Here is a 19,798-nt window from a genome sequence, read left to right as displayed (position 1 = left end):
AATCGGTTTTTGAGGTAAAAAAAATATGTTTTGTGTAGATTTTTATTGTTTCAACGGATCTGACATAATCCTACAAAAAATTCCAATCGCCTATAAAAGGTATCAAATTTAAATAACTTCATAAGTTACAACCTTAAAATATGGCAACAATGTTATTGTAAAAAATAAACGCTAAATATCACAGCAGCGTTAAGGGAAAACATTGATTATTAACAATGAAGGTCCTGAAGGACTCCAAATACTGCACCTCAAGGATTTACATTTATACCTACATAATGGGTACCCTATCGAATGTATAAATAAAAATCACGTTTTTTTAGCGTACAATAAATAAACGACCCAATTTACATGTAGGTAAATGCCACATTAACAGCTTACATTAAGTACCGTGCCCCTACTTAAGCACTCCGACGTTTTCCCAATTGGCGATCATAGTTAAGTTGACGTTTTCAAACCTCCACTTTTGCGTTTTCGATTGCTCGTCGCACTTAGTTACATAAAGTCTTTTTTGACCCGGGTCGCAGTCCAGACACCTGGGATTACCTCCGTGCAAAAACCATTGTTTTTCCTGCCAAACAGTTTTTCACTTTTTTTTTTCGGCAACGAGATCGATACCTACCACATCATATCTCCAGTACTGATTCCCTTGCGACCCGTGGCAGGGATACAAGATAATGTCAGCCTTATCGTTGGGGTCTGAAACGTCCAGACACAGCGTTTTGCCCTTGACTCTTATGTCCTTGTGCCACGTCAGCGTGAAGTTTTGTTCGCCCTTCTTGTCCGTTCCTTTGACGCACTCCGCTATTCCGATCACTTGGTCGCGGTCTTTGTGGCCGGAGTCCACGCACAGCTCGGGGGCTGCCAGATTTCGAATCTGTGAAAAAATTCAAAAACAATAAAATGACGGATCAGGTCAAATCGGTGCGCAGTACTTCGCCCACTCCGAAATCTCCCGGTTCGACAGGGGGGTACTTTAGGGGCAAGTCGAAGGCCACTTTCTCCATAAACCACTTGAACGGTTTACAGTGCAAATTGTCTCTCAAGGCTTTTTGTTTGGTCAAGTCCCCGGGGTCGATGGCTCGATAGTGGGGGCGGCGTTTGTACAAATATTCGGCGTATTCGTCCATCCACACCTCAGCAACCCTTCTGTAATTCTTTAAAAAGGATCAAAATCAAAATGTCACTTGTCAAATCGGTTGGCAGCACTGTCGCACAACTATCAAAATTGACACAGCGGACACCTGTCAAAATTGACCTACCCGTCCTACGAAATCTCCTTTTCCTGGGTTGGGGAACGGGGCGTACTTCCTGTAGATGTGGCCGACTCTCGAACAGGGGGCGTCGACCATTTGACCCCCGCACTGCCATATTTTAAAACTCAACTCGTACTGTTCGCCTCCCCAGATGTCCAGACCTTCGTCGTAACCCCCCAACTCCCAGAAGAACTTGCTGCTGATGGCGAACAGTCCCCCCGCCATAACAGGACTCCTGCGGAACACTCGATCATAAATCGGGGACACCAGAAGGTGATCCACCTACTTGAAGGGTTCAGTAGGATGTTCCAGATCCTCCGGTAGCAAAGGCAGCCGCTTGTAGAAGAACTCCCAATCGAAAGCGCCCCTGGCCCCCTCGTCCTGCGCCCTATACTCGAACGTCTCATACTGAACGACGTCTATGAACGGACAAACGCACGTTCTGTAGTCTTGCGCGATCGGTTCTGTGACACAACTGTCAGTACAAGAAAAACGAAACGACCGACTAACCTAAGAGAGGCGGCAACCAATTGACGTTAGCTTCGGTGTGCGAATCCAAAAACAGTAGAACATCGGCGGTGGCTTCTTTGGCCCCGGCGAGACGCGCCCTGATCAGTCCGCTCCTCTCCGGCAGATGGATGGTGCGGACTTTGGTGAGGTTCGCCGCCAAGTAATCATCGAGGGGTTTTTTACTGAATTCTACAAGCGACGAATTGACGCGGACCGCAGACTGAACGTGTCGAACTCACCCTTCGAGCTGAAATCGTCGACGAGGATTATCTCTTTGAGCAAATGCGCCGGCGACCGGTTGACCACGCTGTGAGCGGTTCTGAGGAGCGTGGTCCAGTGCTCGTTGTGGAATGGTACTATCACGCTGACCGAGGGTAGATCTTTGAGATATTTTTTTGTTTTACATCTGAAAAGCGCATTCCTTCGTAAGTGACGCAGAAATTTCTGCGCGATTGGCTACACAGAAAAAACGACTTAGCCGTGAACGGAAGAAAAAGTCGCGTTCAAGGTCTGTCAAGCGGAATAGTACATTGATTCGGCTTTCCTCTGAAAACGTGACGAATCTATTCATATTAATAAACATTGTGAAAGTGACATTCAGGTAAACCTGACCCCGATTGGAACAATGCGGTTTCATCTATTGATTTTTCCAGCACTCTCTAGTGTTGGGCGCAGTTTTGTAAAAAATCTTGTTTCCAAACAACTGTGCAAGAGTTGAATTGGAATAATGATTCGGTGTTGTAAGCTCGAATATGCATAAACTAGTTCTTTTGCAAATCTAATTAATCCAGCGTATTTGAATAATTGTGCAAACGTCGCGACCTTGCTAATGCGACATTCTACAGAGACATGGTCAAATTTTACACCAAAAATTGAATTTTTTCAGCACTGCCATTACCCTTTGTGGCGTATATCAGGCACAGCTCGATCCACTGCGATTTTATCACTTAAGGCAGCATTAAATCCATTGACTTTGTACAATTTCTCGTAATTATCCGAGTCGGCGGCGGTCAGATAAGCCGGCTTGCCCTGCTCCCCCGTACCTGCAACACACCAGTCTCAATCACGCCGCACCCTTTGTGCCAATCACCTCTCCTCAAAGCGTCCCTCCTCACGGCCTCGTAGTCGTGCCAGTCGATTTTTTCGTTCCTGATCACCCTCACCTAAAAAAAAATCCTCACGACCAAGAACATCTCCACACCAACACTCACCTGTGGGGCGTCCACCGGCAATCCTACCTCCTTTTCGAAAGTCGATCGTATGCTGAAGATCCTGAAGAGCAAGACGGTAAAAACGACGGTCACCGCCGAAAGCAGCAGGAACTTGAACACTGTCTTCAGATTCCGTTTCATTTTATCGACGTGGGCATTTTACGTTTGTTTTAGGATTGCCGTGCACGGTCGACTGATAAGCGTTATCGCAGACGTCGCTCGTTAAGAAGTGTGATAATGAAACGGATAAAGGTGAGAAAAAATGACATAACCTCACTCGCGGTGCCGCTGACGGGAGCTGTCAACCGGTTCACCTTCGCTGGTAAACAAAAACAATCGCAAACGCCGCCGACTTCGTGTTGCCGGACGAAACGATCGGTTGCAAATGAAAAGTTGCAACAAAGGAAAAGGAAATCGCGGAGATTACGGACTGTCTGCACGGCAAGTGGATGATTATGGCTCGACGAAGGCTGAAGCTGAAACGCTCGTGATGGTAAAATGCCACAAGAAACGACTTGCACTTTGACATTTCTTTTTGCTATTTTGGCAATAGAATTGATATTTATGGTGGTGGAATGACACATGACAGGTGCCTTGACAGGACACTAAAGTCAAACAAGTTTTGAATGAATTGTTAATGTCTCCTGCAGGGCACACAATTTGCATTTACGCAAAGACACAGGAATTCTGTTCGGGACAATGTACTTTGTCGGAAAGGTCGCAAAATTCGGTAAATAGGATCGTGACACGTAACGTTGTATTTTCAGTCAATTTCAGGATTAATAGAACCGTTGATAATTACACATGTGCATGAAGCTACAATTTGTTATCCCCTCGTTTAAATACTACATACGCTAAAGTAATTATACCGCAAATCGTGAATTATTCAATTTCAAATCTCCGTTTCAACAACAATTGTTTATTCAGAAGGAATTCACTCCTGACGAAAATCACTGTCGCACCGACTTTCTATTTTTAGCGGCTGTATTTGCGGTTAGTGTTCACGCATTTAGAATTTTAAAAATAATTTATTTTTCATTCACTGCTCGATATAATATCCCGATCCCGAGATTGAATCTCATCGTTCTATTTTTGCCCCTTCGTTTGAGACCGTAAATTGTTTATTTTCTTCCTACTACTCGTACTATTTTATCCTGAACGGATGCATAACACCGAAAGTGAAACCGGTAAAATGCGAAATCAGGAAAGTTTCGACTCTTACTGCAACATTTCCTTCACACGAGGCAGTCCTGAAGGCTGAAACGCTTGGTGCTCAGGTCACGCGCGAAAAATCTAATACCCCTTGAAAAAGCACCATCATGTACTCCTAGAACTACGTCTCTCGTCTAGATTTCTTATTTCTCTCGTTTTATCGAAACCCCTCATGCATCGATCAGAACAGTACAAAATATTTCCAAAGCTACTCTCACATTTTTAAGTACAACTGCCACTTCTAATTCTTCGAGAGATATTGTCACACAATAGTAGTTTATTTAACGAGTTCGTGTGTAAATTGGGCTTTTTTTGGTATGAGGGCCAGTTTAAAAAGCGAGTGAAGGAATGTTTTAAAGGCCCAATTTACACAAGAACGAGTTGAATGCAACGTTTTTTTGTTCGACGAGCCCGTTAAAGGCTCCAAATCGCTTAAAATGTTTAAAATTAGCTTGACGTTTCGTTTTGACAAGTTGTGACATTTATCAAAATCCGCTCGCACAGGAGAAATTTCTCAAATTTTGACAGTGTCGAACAAAAAAATGTTGTCCCAAACGTTTTTCTCGTATTTATCCATTTCTGAGTAATCCTGACAAGTTCCAAGTACGGTTTAAAATGGATAATCCTTTAATCTGAATTTATTGTGTTATTATTTAGAACGTCCGGCTTTATGCGGAAGCTCCGCTAGGAACGTTATCTGCGTTGCCATTGATAACGTCACATTTTATTACCTTGTAAACCAGGTTTTAATCTCGTAACACCTTAATTTCCATTGTTAGTGTCACAGATTTAACCTTTTTCAAGAATTCGCGTTTGTTTGAGGTCACGATTGCCGAAAAAACTTCGAGTGTCACCAGATCAATTGGCAACAACACGATAACGTGAAAATCGAAGCAGATTAGTCCTTTAAAATGGCTTTTTTTTTTGCAGATCCTGTCTGCCGCGCCGCGACGAAGCCGAGTTCAATTTCCGGTCGGTCGTTACGAAACAATTTAAAAATAAATCAAAACACGAAACAAAACTCGTCGATGGGGTACCCCAAATTCGATCCAAAAATATTGACGAAATGTTGCAACGCGGCCTCGTTCACAAGAAAGGTTTCCCTCGACGAACTCCAAGTGCGTGGCACTCGGCTCAAGGTCGGCGAAGAAAAGTGCGATCAGGTGCGGTCGCGGTGACCGCGTTAGAATGTTTCAGGTGTTCTCGTTTTGTTTTTTGGCGGCGAAGGGGCCCCCTCGGCCGATCGATGCCGTAAAGTTTTTACGACAGCTTTGGGCCCCAGCGGATGTTGGTCGATCGAAAGTGGGAGCGATTGTCCCCCGATAAGGGTAATTAGGCGCGAAAAATTCGGGAAAACACCTGCACGCTTGCGCTCGCTACTTAGGCGCCGGAGCGCTTAAAAGTTGGGAAGCGTCGCGACGCGTCAGTCAGCGTCGGTGGCCTGGAGCGCCAACAGTTCGCGCCAAGTCTTGTTCGCATCGCTGCAGCGGGGATCGTCGTTGAATGGTAAGCGCAAGTTGTCGATTGGAAAATTGTCCGGAAAAATTTGACCCGCGCCCACGTCCGGCCGGATCAATCCGCCGGTTAAAAATAACGCGATCAGCTGATGTCCGTTGCAAATTTAGAAATTCGGCGGCGACTGCATTCAGACCGAAGAATCCTCCTCACCTGAAACAATTCGACCGTATCGATCGCAGGACAACAACAAATACACTTTAGGGTTCGATCGCAGGACACCAACAAACACTTGAGGGTTTGTACTTGGCCCATCAAATATTTAATCTGGAACAACACCGATCCGAATTGGACCCGCTATGACGAATCATCCTTTGTAAACTTCCGACACGACGAAGTGTCGCTCACGGAATTTTTTACATTGACCGCCATTGGTTTGTGGCCAATTTTGTACTTTCGCGTCAAAATGGATGCCTCGAAAAAAAACCGCGAGAAGCTTTCAGCTGCAACTGCAGAATTAGCAAAAAGCACACCCACGCCGGATAATGACGCTTTCAAACCGAAAAAACAGCCACGCCGGAAATTGCAGGAAAAATTTGTACAATCACCTATCGACGTTTCATTTTCCAATTTACGAAAAACCTAAATATACTAATCGCATCGTGCTGGGATCGATCAAACACGTATTTAAAAGCACTCGAAAAGCGTGTTTAGTATCTTCATTGTTGAAATATTAATGGGGCGACCTTGAAAACATAAAGAACCTGCTATCCTCATGAAATTCGCTTCACACGCTCCATTTCTTTGATTTGTTTGGAAATTATCCGCACAGACAGCAACATAATATATCTTCCGCATGATGTATGTTTTTTCCCCGAATTCAATTCCCAATCGATAGCCTCGAACTCGACCCTTCAACTCTCACATCCGTTTAACACCTGGACCTCGCCGCTCCAACTCCCGTTGACATAACCAAACTGTCAGTTTGACAGCTGTCATCTGTCACAGCTCCCCGCGAAATTTGAATTCGCATGAATTATTCGCAAACTAATGAAAAACCGAAACGTATCGACGGCAATCAGTTGAATTTTTGGTTGGCAGCGGCGTTTAATTTGTGATCAGTGATCACACTTTTCACACTTTTCAAATGCTGGAATTGCGTCCCGTCTCCCGTCGTAACATTTTACTGTGTGTGTTTGGGGGTTTATGAAAAAATCGGGACAGTCAGTTTGAACTTGTTACGTTTTTACGGCGCCGTAAACGTTGTCAGCGTGTTTATTAACGTTTCGGCCCACTCCCAATTTCAGAAGTGATGTCGTCCGGGTTCGAAACGTTGACAGATACGATTCGGGGGTTGATTGCCATCTCGGGCTTGTCTGGCGACAGTTGCAGGCGAGTTATCTCGTTACGTTACGTCTGCGTGCAGAGAAGTCAGTACAAAAGGTTCATTAGCCGGGTGGATGGGTTCCAATCGGGGGCGTAGCGTGGCCCGTTGGGCGTCTTCCAAGATCGCACTGTTTCAGCAGTTATTCTATTATCCGATTGTTAATCTCCACACCCACACCGTGTTTTAACAGTTCCTGCCGAGAGCAGGATGATATCGAACGTTATATTTAATTGTCTGGAATTCAGCAACAGCTCTGGATTGTTTCACAGTCACGAGTTCTTCCGCAGACGGGAGCCAAACGAGGCCTCCTTTTTCTGACGAGAACTTTCATGGGTTTTAATTGGTTTTTTGCAAGGAATTCCAATCGGCAAGTGCTCATTTAAGGTCGGACTTGTTCCTTCGAGATCAAATAAATGCCAGCTTACAAGTTTCAATTTAAAATAAAAACAAGAGCCCCCTGATGCGCTCCATGCAAATTAAACTGGAGATCTAATTCAATTTGCTTGCAGTTAAATTATAAACTACCTGTGAATACAGTGGAAGTTTAATGGGAACGGATCTCTTTCGTATTTTATAGAGAACGTTTTAAACGGAAGAGACTGGAAAAAATACACAAATTTCAACCAAGCTTGATATTCCACCGTCTCCCTATCTTGATATTTTTTTTAAATTAAAATATGACTCAATCAGTACGTCTGATTGACTCAATCATCACTACATGCTTAAGCAGGGTCAAGTTAAAATAGCAGGAATGTACCTAAATACAATTTACTCTTGTTTATTCGATCGTGCTTGCGTGATGTAAACGCATCTTTACTGGTTGACAGTTTTATTGACATTCTTCCGAGGAAAAGACAACAAACAAGAAATGAGTGGCAACATTTTTGCTAAAAAAATAATCTTGACCGGAGGGTTTGTCGGGTGAGACCGCGGTCTATCTTGTTGAGATCAGTCGACAAAACGTGCTAGTTTAGAGAAATCGTGTTTTCCGAGTAAATGTGTATTGTTGCCAGTTGCATGACTGTTTTCTTTGATTTTCCTGTACCGCGCTATCGGTTTGATCCATCTGATATAAAAATGTTAATTGAGCGTTGCAAGGACAATGCAGAATTCGAGAAAATTATTTTTTAAAAATGTAACAAAGTGGATTTTCTTCATTAAATCAGACTTAGGTAAGTCAAAAACTTATCTGACTTCAACCGCCTTCATTATGAATATTTCAAATTCTTTTCTTTATTTATTGTTCCTCTATTTTTTTAGTTTGGCTTGTTCTTAACTGTTTCATTATTCATCACTTTTTTCCCATTTTATTTAAACGAAAAGATGTTTTTCAACTTTTGAACCAAAAGAGTCTCAGTAATATTCCCTTTGTCTGGTCACGAGGTCTCTCTAATGTCCTTATTTTTATTTTCCCTGTATTATCAGTCCTTCTATCTTATACTTTATCCATCTATCAATTCTTCTCTAATTTTTCTTCCACATATTCTACCTTTTCGATGTTTGCAAACACTTTCCAGACACTTACTGGTCGCTCCTCGTACAAATGTAATTTCCAACATTACTTTCCAAGATGACTGTCGAGTGTTTTCCTCCATTAAAATATTAACTTTTCCTCCTTTATTTATTTTTGAATCATTAACATATGTACAGTGTGATCAAAAAGAAAACAAATCAGAGCAGGCGTTGCAAATTATCGGTCATGTCGTAGCGGAATTCTATGCAAATAAACGATCAATGCATGGGCGTAGAAAATTTGTGGTCTTAAACGCTACTTTATAATAAATCATACCTCATGAATTTTAGACGTTGAAACTATAATTGTGGATTTTATTATTATTATTATCTGATAATGGATACAATTTATAAAATACACAAGAGCAACATTTTGCATTGGTAAGAACGGGTAATTTACCAGGTTTATTGCCAAACGCGCCGCCACTGGTCAGCAGATTTTTCGCGGAAGTGTCAAACAAACGTCAACGATGTGCTGTTGTTAACCTTTTCGATTTCGGCAAAATTTACAGACAATTACTGTAATTGCAAGCAACAATCCTGTTCTTTGTCCACATTGACTCCGTCTTTAGTCTATTTTTCGCTCTACCCACCCCAAAATTGTATTTCTTTCATCCCCAATAAAATGTATCCTTCCATTAATTCTTCATGCTTTGTTAATAATTAATTCATCCCGGTCCGGACACGAATTAATAAACACAACCTGCAGATTAATGAGCTCGTTTTGCACTATCGATTACTTCTGTTCGCGACAAGCAATGATTTATATTAATTTTGAACACACCTACGGGTCTCTGGTCTGCAACCTTGACTGAAGAAGTCCAACTGTGTCAAAACAATCCACCAAACGGATCACCCCGCTGAGGTATTATCGATTCAGTCCCGCGAACCAGCCCAGAATACATAATCGCGACCTATTCGACTAGTCAGGACACGTCCTCATTGTCATATATACAGAGTGTGTCAACAACGAGTCGTTTGTAACAACAGCAACTGCGACAGTTTTGATCCGGCTTAGATGAGCGTTGCCAACCTGACGAGCGGAAATTTCCTCCACAGACAAATCGTATTTCATGAGGGGAGATTAGGATTGTCGCGATTTGAATATTTGATCGAATTTAGCGTCGCTTTTGAGAGCAATAAAAAATCACAATCACAATCGCGACTTAATTGTTTTATTTTTGGCTTGTTTTGAATGTGGCTCGCCATTAAAACGTCAATCACGTCCTGTTGATGAAATTCCTTTATCTGTGCGATTACGGTGTGATAGTGGCACAGTTGTTATGTTTGCTCGACAAATAGTTGGGGGAACAATTGCCCAACTTTGATACGTATTGCGGTCTGACATGAGCTAAGCTCTCGTCAGCCTTGTCACACCTTGGTCCTGTGCTATCGCCGACATACGTCCAGTGAGACTCGTGCGTGATCTGTTAGCTTTCGTTAATGGCGTTCACAATTTCTAAAATGGCTTCCGAACGAAAACATCGACGAAATTAATACACGCCTGACCAATTTCCCTAAAACGCTGCGTTTTCATTTTTTCGCGTGAAGGATATTTACCTACTAGGTAGAACCGGAGCTTCAGCAGTTTGTTTGTTTTCTAAAAGCAACGATCCTGATCCCGGAATATTGCAGGAAACTATTAATTATCACGAATACGATAAGTTTGTGTCCATTTTTTTTTAATTAAGAATAAAGTAAAGATGGAAAAATAAAAAAGGAAAAAATAGAGGATAACAGGATCATTACCCACGTCAGTTTCAGTTTGTCTAATAGTGAAACATATTTATCAATTTCTCTTCGTAGTAAAAAAATGTAGTATTGTACTCGCGGATAATGGCTATTACTTGCTGGGATGAATTGCGGCACTCGCCTGCGGCTCGTGACACAAAATCATTTTCACGAGTAATAGCCATCATTATCCGCTAATTGAATAATATACTATTAAAATATAGAGAATGAAGAAATTCAAATTGAAAAAATTGAAATATTTCCATTGTACAGGGTGTTTTTGAAAGTTGTGCAGAAATTTTAACCACGAGCTACTGGCTTCATGTAGACCTCGGAAAAAATATTTAAAAAATTCTATGTCAAAAAATAAAATGACATTTATTTTTTGAGCTACAATTTTTTTAAATTGCTTTTAGTCTTCTACGTTGTTTCACAACCTCGTAGGTAAAATTTCGGCACATTTTAAAAATACACCCTTGTATATCATGTTTTATAAAATGTCATTTGATTTTTTGACAGAGAATTTTTTAAATATTTTTCCGAGTTCTACATGAAGCCAGCAGCTTGTGGTTAAAATTTCTGTACAACTTTCAAAAACACCCTGTATATACAAAAGCTTGGACAGTTGAGAAATGAGAAAATAAGAAAGCTAGTAATATCTGATCTTGAAACGACATAAAAACTTGTGAAAACTGATAATGAAGGGTGAGATTTTACAATAAGGAAAAGAGAAAAAAGAAAGGAAAGTACAAATCCATAAAAGGGAATAAGCCTAAGAGCAGCGATACGATGAGTATCTGGAGAGGGGTGGCAAACATCCAAAAGCAAGAATGACCATAAAAAACAGAGCGAAGAAATAAGAGAGGAATTGATAGATCGATAAGAAGAAGTGAAAGCACCGATGAAATTAATCCACGCCGGACCAATTTTCCTAAAACGTAGCGTTTCCATTTTTTCGCTTGGAAGATATTTACCTACAATCGACGTTTCAGCAGTTTGTTTTCCAACCAATCCCGGTGTATTTCCGCCATCTATTAATTACCCCAAACAAATTCGTGTGTGATTTTTTTCCAAATAATGCCCGTTATGCAAATCGCATCGTTTTAACCATATTTACATAAATCTTGCCGCGGGGCAGGTTATTGCAACCGCACATTCCCTAACACAGCCCACATGTAATTCCCCGGGCTTGATTTATGGCGCATCGAAAAAGTATAACCGAAATTATTCCTCGCGCCACGAATACATATTTTAACAATATCGGCGATTCTCCCACTTGCAAAGCCCCAAACCCATCCAGTCACGAGCTGAACCCCGATTTGTAGGTGTTGAACGACCGTCGTGATCGACTTTTCGCCGCTAAACGTCCAATAAAAGCGATAAAGGACGCACGGAACCCTCTAAATTACCGCCATGACACTGGAGGGCTCTATTTTGTTGGGATTGTGCAAAGACACCCCGCGCGGGCCGCTCCGACAGCGTAATTGAAGAGAGGGTGGGAATAGATAATTTGGACCATCAACTGACATTTCGGCGAAGTAGTTGGTAAAAGTCGAGGCACGTCTCTTGCACAAATCGATAACGGAGAGAAGAGTCGTTCGAGGAAGCTTCCTCTGTTATTGTGCGCAATAAAAATGAATACCCTAATTGGAATTGTTTAAACGGGGGTTGTAACGGTCGCGGCGGGGCTAATCAAATTCTGTTAATTCGAAAAGGCGCCCTAATGAAATTGCGCCAGGGATGTGACGGGGATCGCTGTGCTTAATGCGTTTAAATATCCCGCTCAAATCTAGCTAGATATCGTTTCATGAATTCGGCTCTGTGGTGGCCACCGAGAACGCCAGATTTCAGTACTGTAGACTTTTGTGAATTGAAAATTTTCCACAGACCGCGAATGGCCCAGATTTCAAGACCCCAAAGCGTTTGTGGATGGGCAAAAAAGTGCTTCAAAAAACACACCAGCTACAAAAATGTGCGCAAGAAGTTTTTCAACCAATTACGACACAGTTTGCGCTAATTTACCGTTAAATTAAAAACGCACCTGTAGTAGATCACCCAACGACACTGAACTGAAAATTCCAAGGATTAATTCAGACATGACTTGCACATGTTACCAATTAAACGTTGCGTTCCATTGACACAGTGGCGACTCGTGCTGACCATTCACAACCAATTTTGGAAAAACTTTCCAGGAGAGCTTGTTAAATCTTGTGATTTCTCTTCCCCAACCAATGCATCACACTTGCAACATGGCAACAACAGCAGCTGCGTTTCTCGCTGTTGCCAAATTACACACAATTCCGATGATTCAGTACTTGGCGCTCGAAGACATTTTGAATATATCATCAAGCTTTATATTATTACAAGACACATTATCCAATACTGTTATTTCGGTGATTCCCCCACTCGGCCAGGTTGACAACGCAGTTTTTCATTTATAATTTTGACATTTCCAGTAAGAGATCATCACGAGCGTTACACCCGTCGTAAAATCGGATCGCCGAGATAATAAAGCTTGTAATATTAATATCGCTGCGGATTCCATAAAGTTAAAAATCTATATAGACGAATCGGCGGACGTAAAATAGGACAAGAGTTTAGCATAACAAGCCTTCCAGCTCCGTCGAACAACAACGCGCTGCTGCTGCTGGATTCGCGTTGTTTGTTTTTCTCCGTTAATTACCCAATCTCTTCGGCCCCATCCGTTTTCTTTTTTTTAATAATGCAGTAAAAGCGCAAGATGCCTATTAAGGCCGGTGATTCGGTTTTATTCGCACTATTTATCTGCCCTCTTCAGATAAAATTTTCATTTGGTCATAAACGCCGCCCACGTACCACCACCAGATTGGAACATCTATCAGCGATCTAAAAGCGGACCTCATAACACCGATGCATGCAAACCGGAGGATTCTCCGATCTCTCTAATTCCATCCGCGCGATCCATCATTGATCACTATCGGAGGCGATCAATTTTTCGCTCCTTCCGGAGTGGGTCCGATTTTTACAAAAATCGGAGCAAAACGCAAGCTGGTATTGTCTCCGGAGGACGTCATCAATCTTGGCGGCGTCAAGCGGTTTCCATTACTTCGTCGAAAATATTTGTGCGAATTAAACTGTTGGGATAATGGGGTGGTCCATCATATAATTGGCAAAACGGATTCCATTTCCAAACGAAACATGTGTAGATGAAAGTAATTTCGCAAGTTTCAGGCCCAAATCGCGGTTTCCCCAAATCTCTCTATGATCCTCCGCAACTTACAGCGAAATTAATTCGCCTAGTCTTGATGAAGCTTCGTTCTGCATTTAGTGGCAAAGCCTTTCACAATTCCGCTCCGGTCTTGGCTTTGATTTTAATGCTTTATCCAGAGTTTTACCACTTTTCTGACGGATTTGTCCTAAAATACTTACGTGACGCCAATTTTTAATTTGACTGAGAGGCAAGTCCGGGATTTTTCTCTTTCGGTTCATTCAATCAAAATTAAGTTTGTAACAGTGAGTTGCACAAAAATACTTCAGATGGAAGTTTTCACACCGTTCTGTGAGGCAATGAAGAGGAAGAGGTTCTGAAAGGTGAGCGAATTACATCCAACGCGGCTCTTCTCCTCTCTCTTTAATAGATATTAGCGAGTATTACTAAGACTAAGTCGTCATTAGCATACTATTAGCTGTTAAGATGGTTTCTTACTTGCTCTATTCAATTTTGATCAATATTATTTCGCCAGAATTGTGCAAGTACGAACATGTTTTCGCTAAGAAATTTAAAGCAAAAAGATTCTCTGTGGCTTGCGTAATTTGGAGAGCTCAAAGAACCACTCCACGGTCAAGAATTCTTTAATTCTTCTGTTAAAGTTTGGCCAATTCCAAGCAGTGCAATTCCTTCAAAAGCTTTTGAGGCAGATTCTCACTTGCTACTGTTGACCCAGACAATACAGGGTGTTTTTGAAATGCGTGCAGAAATTTTAATCACTGGCTCCATATAGAACTCGGAAAAAATATTCAAAAAATTGAGCTACAATTTTTTTAAATTGCTTTTAGTTTTCTACGTTATCCTACAACCTCGTAGGTAAAATTTCGGCACATTTTAAAAATACACCCTGTATATCACGTTTTATAAAATGTACGCCAATGCGAAGTAATCTATAGGAAATATGCTTTAAAACAAGGAAACCGCATTGGTGTACGTTTTATAAAATATGATATACAGGGTGTATTTTTTAAATGTGCCGAAATTTTACCTACGAGGTTGTTTGACAACGTAGAAGCCTAAAAGCAATTAAAAAGAATTGTAGCTCAAAAAATAAATGTGATTTTATTTTTTGACATAGAATTTTTTAAATATTTTTTCGAGTTCTGCATGAAGCCAGTAGCTCCTGGTGAAAATTTCTGCACAAACAGCCACCTCACGATCTACTTCTTGCGTCTTTGCAACTCCCAAACGCTTTTAAACCCTCGAGAGTCGATCGTGAGCAATGAAACCATTTCAGACGTCTAAGAATCGAATTCCTTCTTACCACCCTTGACGCAAACAATATTTATTTGGCCGAAGTTTCGCAAACAATCCACTCAAGATTAATTAATCTTTCAAAGCGAAATTTGTAAAGTGACGTTGTTGGGAAGTTGCAGTCCAGATCCTCTTTCAAAACACCGATCAGCGTCTTTTTCTTATGACAATGCCATCAAAATCCGTCAAAATATCCTTCTTGTCTCATTTTTCTCTCGCTACCGATAAAATTGCCATTCGCAATTTCATTACCGATGATTCGTTGAATGATTGATCGTCGGCTCTTGTCGAAGACGACATAATTTGCAAATGTTAGGGGTCTAACACACTCATCAGTCATCGTAGTCTAATTGAATTAGCAAGTTGTGATGTGGCAGTGAAATTTTGTAATTTACAGTCTCGTATCAATCAATGGGCGATGGTGCGTTCGTTTTAAACGGAGTTGAGGGATTGCGATATGTAAATAAGCCAACGGAGATAGAGCACACATGGCCGTAACAGGTTTGAAATTTCATTAGGAGGAATTACTTGGGCATCGGTAACAAATAATCTTGCGAATGGCCGTTGAAAAAATTCTTCATAAATTAGCCTTTCAGGTAAATAAACATGGACGTAAAAAACAGCATCCGGTGTACAAAAGATTAGTAAAATATTTCATTGGGGATTGTTCGATAAAGCGACGTCTCTCGGCGAAAGGGCAAAGAGTGGGGTTGTCCCAGGAGGACGTAAAATATATTACGGCAACAAAATGTATAAATTTTGTTACGTTTTATTATCCCCACTAACTCAAGCCTTGTCATATAAAAGTGTCCCCTTATCGGCTCATAATCCCCCGAAATATTATTTACCTATAGTACCAGACGGATTAACGCGAAAGACAAACAGGTAGACGCTCCCGAACAAAACAATTACTAATTAATTCCGCTTTCGGGATACTAATTCGGGGAAGTCAGAACCGAGTCGAATCGTGAAATTTTACTTTGGGAAAAAATTTTAATTAAAATTTAAATTAAAGCTTACACTCTGGAGTAATATATGCATATCACAATTTTCCGGGAAATCGAGACAAATTAGCATCGTAATTACTCGGGAATGTGTTCTGGATGGGTCACGGGAAGCTAGATCCGTGACGTCTACCTGGCCTGGCTACGTAATCGGATTATCGGAAGTCGTACAAAAGTATCCTTGACTGGAAAAACTGAAAACTGGAAGAGACGTGCGGAGGAAGTGGTGTTAAGCTCGTTACGTTTTCGTGGGAATTCGGATGAATTGTTTGATTGAAGACTTAGAGGACGAGGGCGGCTGCTTCGAGGAAAGCGCAACACGAGAAGCTACATTTGTCACTAATTGTAAAAGTCTCCAGTTACAAAATGTCTACATGAAAACGATATTTTTGTCTTTGATGAGTCTTGATTAAAAAGCTTAAATTAGAGTGTAGCCTTACGAATGTTGAGAGCCGGTTGAAGTAAAGCTTTCAGGTTTTCTTGATTACAAATTTGTTATAAGTAATTTATAAATGTCAGATTCCTTCACACACATTTTCGCCCGCTCACGCATTCTTACAAGGACATTCTAGACATATTACTTGGTATGAAGCTCATCTAGTGTTGTGGCGATGTTCAGCAAATCACTTGGTCGCGAAACAAGCTCAGATTATGTTTTGGATGAAAATGACAATCCCCTGGGTGATTCTGGAAATGATATCAAGAAAATTATTTTGACTCGGTGTTGAAACCATTGTTTTGCACGTCTAGAGTTCATTTAAATGTCTCGTCAAAAATTTAAATGAACACCCGATACTATACAGGGTCGCTAAAAAATATGGATACAGCTAAATATTTTCAGGAAGGTTTAGCAGAGTGTTTTGCTCTAGCGATAAAACCATTGCGGTTTACTGAAAAGATTGGCTTATTTATTACTTACTGTAAACGTAAATGTCTTACCTTCGCTACTTCGTAACTTGTTTTTGGTATTCACAGTTCACACTTTTACGGAAAAACGTTTTAGTCTTGATAGACTGTTGAAGAAAATCACAAGCAAAACAACTAAAACGCCGAATTCACAACTGACGCTAAGAATTAATAATTTGGCATTTGTCATTTGAGATCTAATTTGCCAGCTTCAACGGCTCGACATGGTTCGACCAAAAAATATGTATATACAGGGTGTTATTGAAATGAGTGGACAAATTTTAACCACGAGATATTGGCTTCATGTAGAACTCGGAAAAAATATTTAAAAAATCCTGTCAAAAAATATTTTCTGTCTCAAAAAATTGCTTTTAGTCTTCTACGTTGTCCCACAACATCGTAGGTAAAATTTCGGCCATTTTAAAAATACACCCTGTATATCATATTTTATACAATGTACGCCAATGCAAAGTGACCTCTAGGAAATATGCTTTAAAACAAGGAAACTGCATTGGCGTAGGTTTTATAAAATATGATATACAGGGTGTATTTTTAAAATGTGCGGAAATTTTACCTAAAAGGTTGTGGGACAACGTAAAAGACTAAGTAATAAAAAAAATTGTAGCTTAAAAAATAAATGAGCTGACCTGACCTGAAGAGCCGCACAATTCCACAGGACTCTTGATGTATGTTCTTTAATAGACACTTTGTATTACAACGAAGCAAGATTTTTTCTCTTTTGGCGGTACTTTCCGATTATAAAATAGTGGAGAATGCGAGTTGACACAAACATACTGGTATTGCTCGAGACTTGCAGAAGAAGATAGTTTCCGTGGTCACGTAACGGTTTAGAAGGGCAAGTCTAGAATATCCTTATTTTCCCGAATGTTGACACCGTTTCTAAATTTTTCTTTCACTAGAGAGTGTAGGTACGTTTCTGAGTTCTGAAAGATTTCAAGTAGTCGCTTTGCTCTGAACTACTGAAAATAGAACAACGCCATGGTTCCGAAATTTAGCATGAATATTTGACTTCTTCACGCAAGGTTTCTTCACAAGATTGCGTTTTTCAAATCTTCGATACTGCTCACGGTCGAGATCCACTCAAGAAAACTTCTGCTGTGATATTTAAAATGGTGTATGTCATAGAGCTCTTTTGGTAAATTCTTTCTAAATCTTCTTGTGTTAACTTGTCTTAGCAGACAACCGCATCTCCAGAAACTTTGTCTTTTGTCAAATATTCTTCAACAGTAAGAAGATTCTAGTCTAGCTTTTTCTTTAACACCTCTATTATTTTGAAATCCTGATCGGTGAAACTAACAATCTCTACCGAGAACACGTTGAAGCAATCTTATATGTCCAACCTATTGCGCAGATTTTCGCTGTGAAGTTCGTCGAGTCCGTCGAAGAAGAAAAATATCTTCTTGTATGTAGCGAAGTTTTGCATGATAGACTGTTATAGATCAAAAGAGCACCTTCAAGAGAGGAATCCAACAGTGCAAAGTTTAAAATGTTATGTGATATCCACAAATTACAATACAAAGAAATCATTTTCTTAAGATTTCTTCATTTTTTACCAAAACTAATAGGTCTAAGTCTCCGACTGTCATAAATTAAAAGAATCATCTTGAAAAGAGGAATCCAACAGTGCCAAGTCCAATGGAATACAATAATTACTAAGAGAGCTATCGTCAATCGAAACGGCATATTTAGACTCAAAGTAAGAATTTTTTTTTAAGTTTTCTTAATTTTTCTCGAAAATTAAGAGGGCTACGAGTCCGACTGTAGTAGATCAAAAGGAGCACCTTGAAGAGAGGAATCTAACAGTGCAAAGTCTAATGTAATACGATATTTAGTAAGGAAGGCATTGCCAATTGAATCCACAAATTAGAATACTAAGTTTTTTTTTTTTTATTTCTTCATTTTTCACCAAAACTAAGAGGGCTACGGGTACGACTGTTATTATAGAATAAAAGAAGCATCTCGAAGAGAGGAATCCGACGGTGTCAAGCTCAATGGAAAACGATACTTAGTAAGGGCTAAGGGAGCAATCGTCAATTAATTCCGCAAATTTAAATTGAAATTACAATCATTTTTTTAAGTCTTCTTTATTTTCCTCGAAAACTAAGTGGACTACGGCCCCGACTATTAAGGATTAAAAGAAGCACGTTGAAGAGAGGAATCCAACAGTACCAAGTCCAATGGAATATAATAACTATTAGTAAGGGAGCAATGGTCAATCGAATCGGCAAATTTAAACTAAAAGTAAAAAATTAAAAAAAAAATTTCTTCATTTTTCTCGAAAACTAAGAGAGCTACGAGTCCGACTATTATTGATCAAAAGGAGCGCCTTCAAGAGAGGAATCGAATGTAAAGTTTACTGTAATGTGATATTTAGTAAGGGAGGCATGGCAAGACGAAATCGTCCTGCGATTGGTTCAAAGATAATTCACAATTTCTGCGTTGTCGTGACTATCTTTGAAGAACGAGTTGTGTTTTTTGAGACTAGTCTTCAGTGGGAAATAATCCGGCAGACACGTATTTTTGATAATTTTGGACATATCAGATTTTCCGATGCCGGAACGTGCACAAAGAACGTTGATATTGTTCCAGAATTTGTCATGAATGTCTGACTCCTTCACACAAGGTTTCTTCACAACGTCGCATTTTTTCAAACCTTCGATACTGCCCACGGTCGAGATCCACTCAAGAAAACTTCTCCTGTGATATTCAAAATGGTGAATGTTTGTCGTGAGGCACTTTTGGCAAATTCTTTCTAAATCCTCTTCTGTTAACTTGTCACCGCAAACAATCACATCTCCCGAAACTATGTCTTTTGTCAAATATTCTTCAACAGTAAGAACTTTCTTGTTTAGTTTTTTCTTCAACACCTCTATTATTTTGAGATCGCCTATCTGACTGACAACCACAAGAGAGTTGAAGATTTCGTCGATGGATTCCATCTTAACCAGAGTAGTCGTCACGACTCTTGATATGTAAGGACTCGGTAGAGTTTCTTTCTCAACTTCGTGGTGAAACTTTCCCGCCAACATTTGAAACATGTGTTCGATGGTGATTCGTTTTGCCAACTCTCGATCATCTCCGAACAAAGCTGCATA

At 40.4% G+C, this 19,798-nt stretch overlaps 2 protein-coding genes across 2 annotated transcripts in view; one reads left to right on the top strand and one right to left on the bottom strand.

The window, feature by feature from the left end:
- Nucleotides 1-28: 28 nt before the first annotated feature.
- Pgant6 (Polypeptide N-Acetylgalactosaminyltransferase 6) lies at nt 29-3,429 on the bottom strand. Its single transcript, XM_069050545.1, has 10 exons — nt 2,975-3,429; nt 2,854-2,926; nt 2,662-2,806; nt 2,003-2,169; nt 1,764-1,952; nt 1,540-1,717; nt 1,260-1,488; nt 933-1,154; nt 620-874; nt 29-568 (listed from the first exon to the last, which is right to left on the bottom strand). The coding sequence occupies exons 1-10, from the start codon at nt 3,113-3,115 to the stop codon at nt 395-397; spliced, it is 1,773 nt and encodes a 590-aa protein (XP_068906646.1). The 5' UTR covers nt 3,116-3,429; the 3' UTR covers nt 29-394.
- A 2,017-nt stretch (nt 3,430-5,446) lies between these two features.
- Nucleotides 5,447-19,798, top strand: part of rdgC (retinal degeneration C) — a 50,083-nt gene continuing 35,731 nt past the window's right edge. Inside the window, exon 1 of the mRNA XM_069050540.1 lies at nt 5,447-5,692. The gene's annotated coding sequence lies outside the window, so the exon portion shown is untranslated. The remainder of the gene's footprint in view (nt 5,693-19,798) is intronic.

Source organism: Tenebrio molitor, chromosome 6, assembly GCF_963966145.1.
Source record: "Tenebrio molitor chromosome 6, icTenMoli1.1, whole genome shotgun sequence".
In the NCBI taxonomy this organism is placed as follows: Eukaryota; Metazoa; Arthropoda; class Insecta; order Coleoptera; family Tenebrionidae; genus Tenebrio; species Tenebrio molitor.
This window is presented reverse-complemented; position numbering and strand designations above follow the sequence as displayed.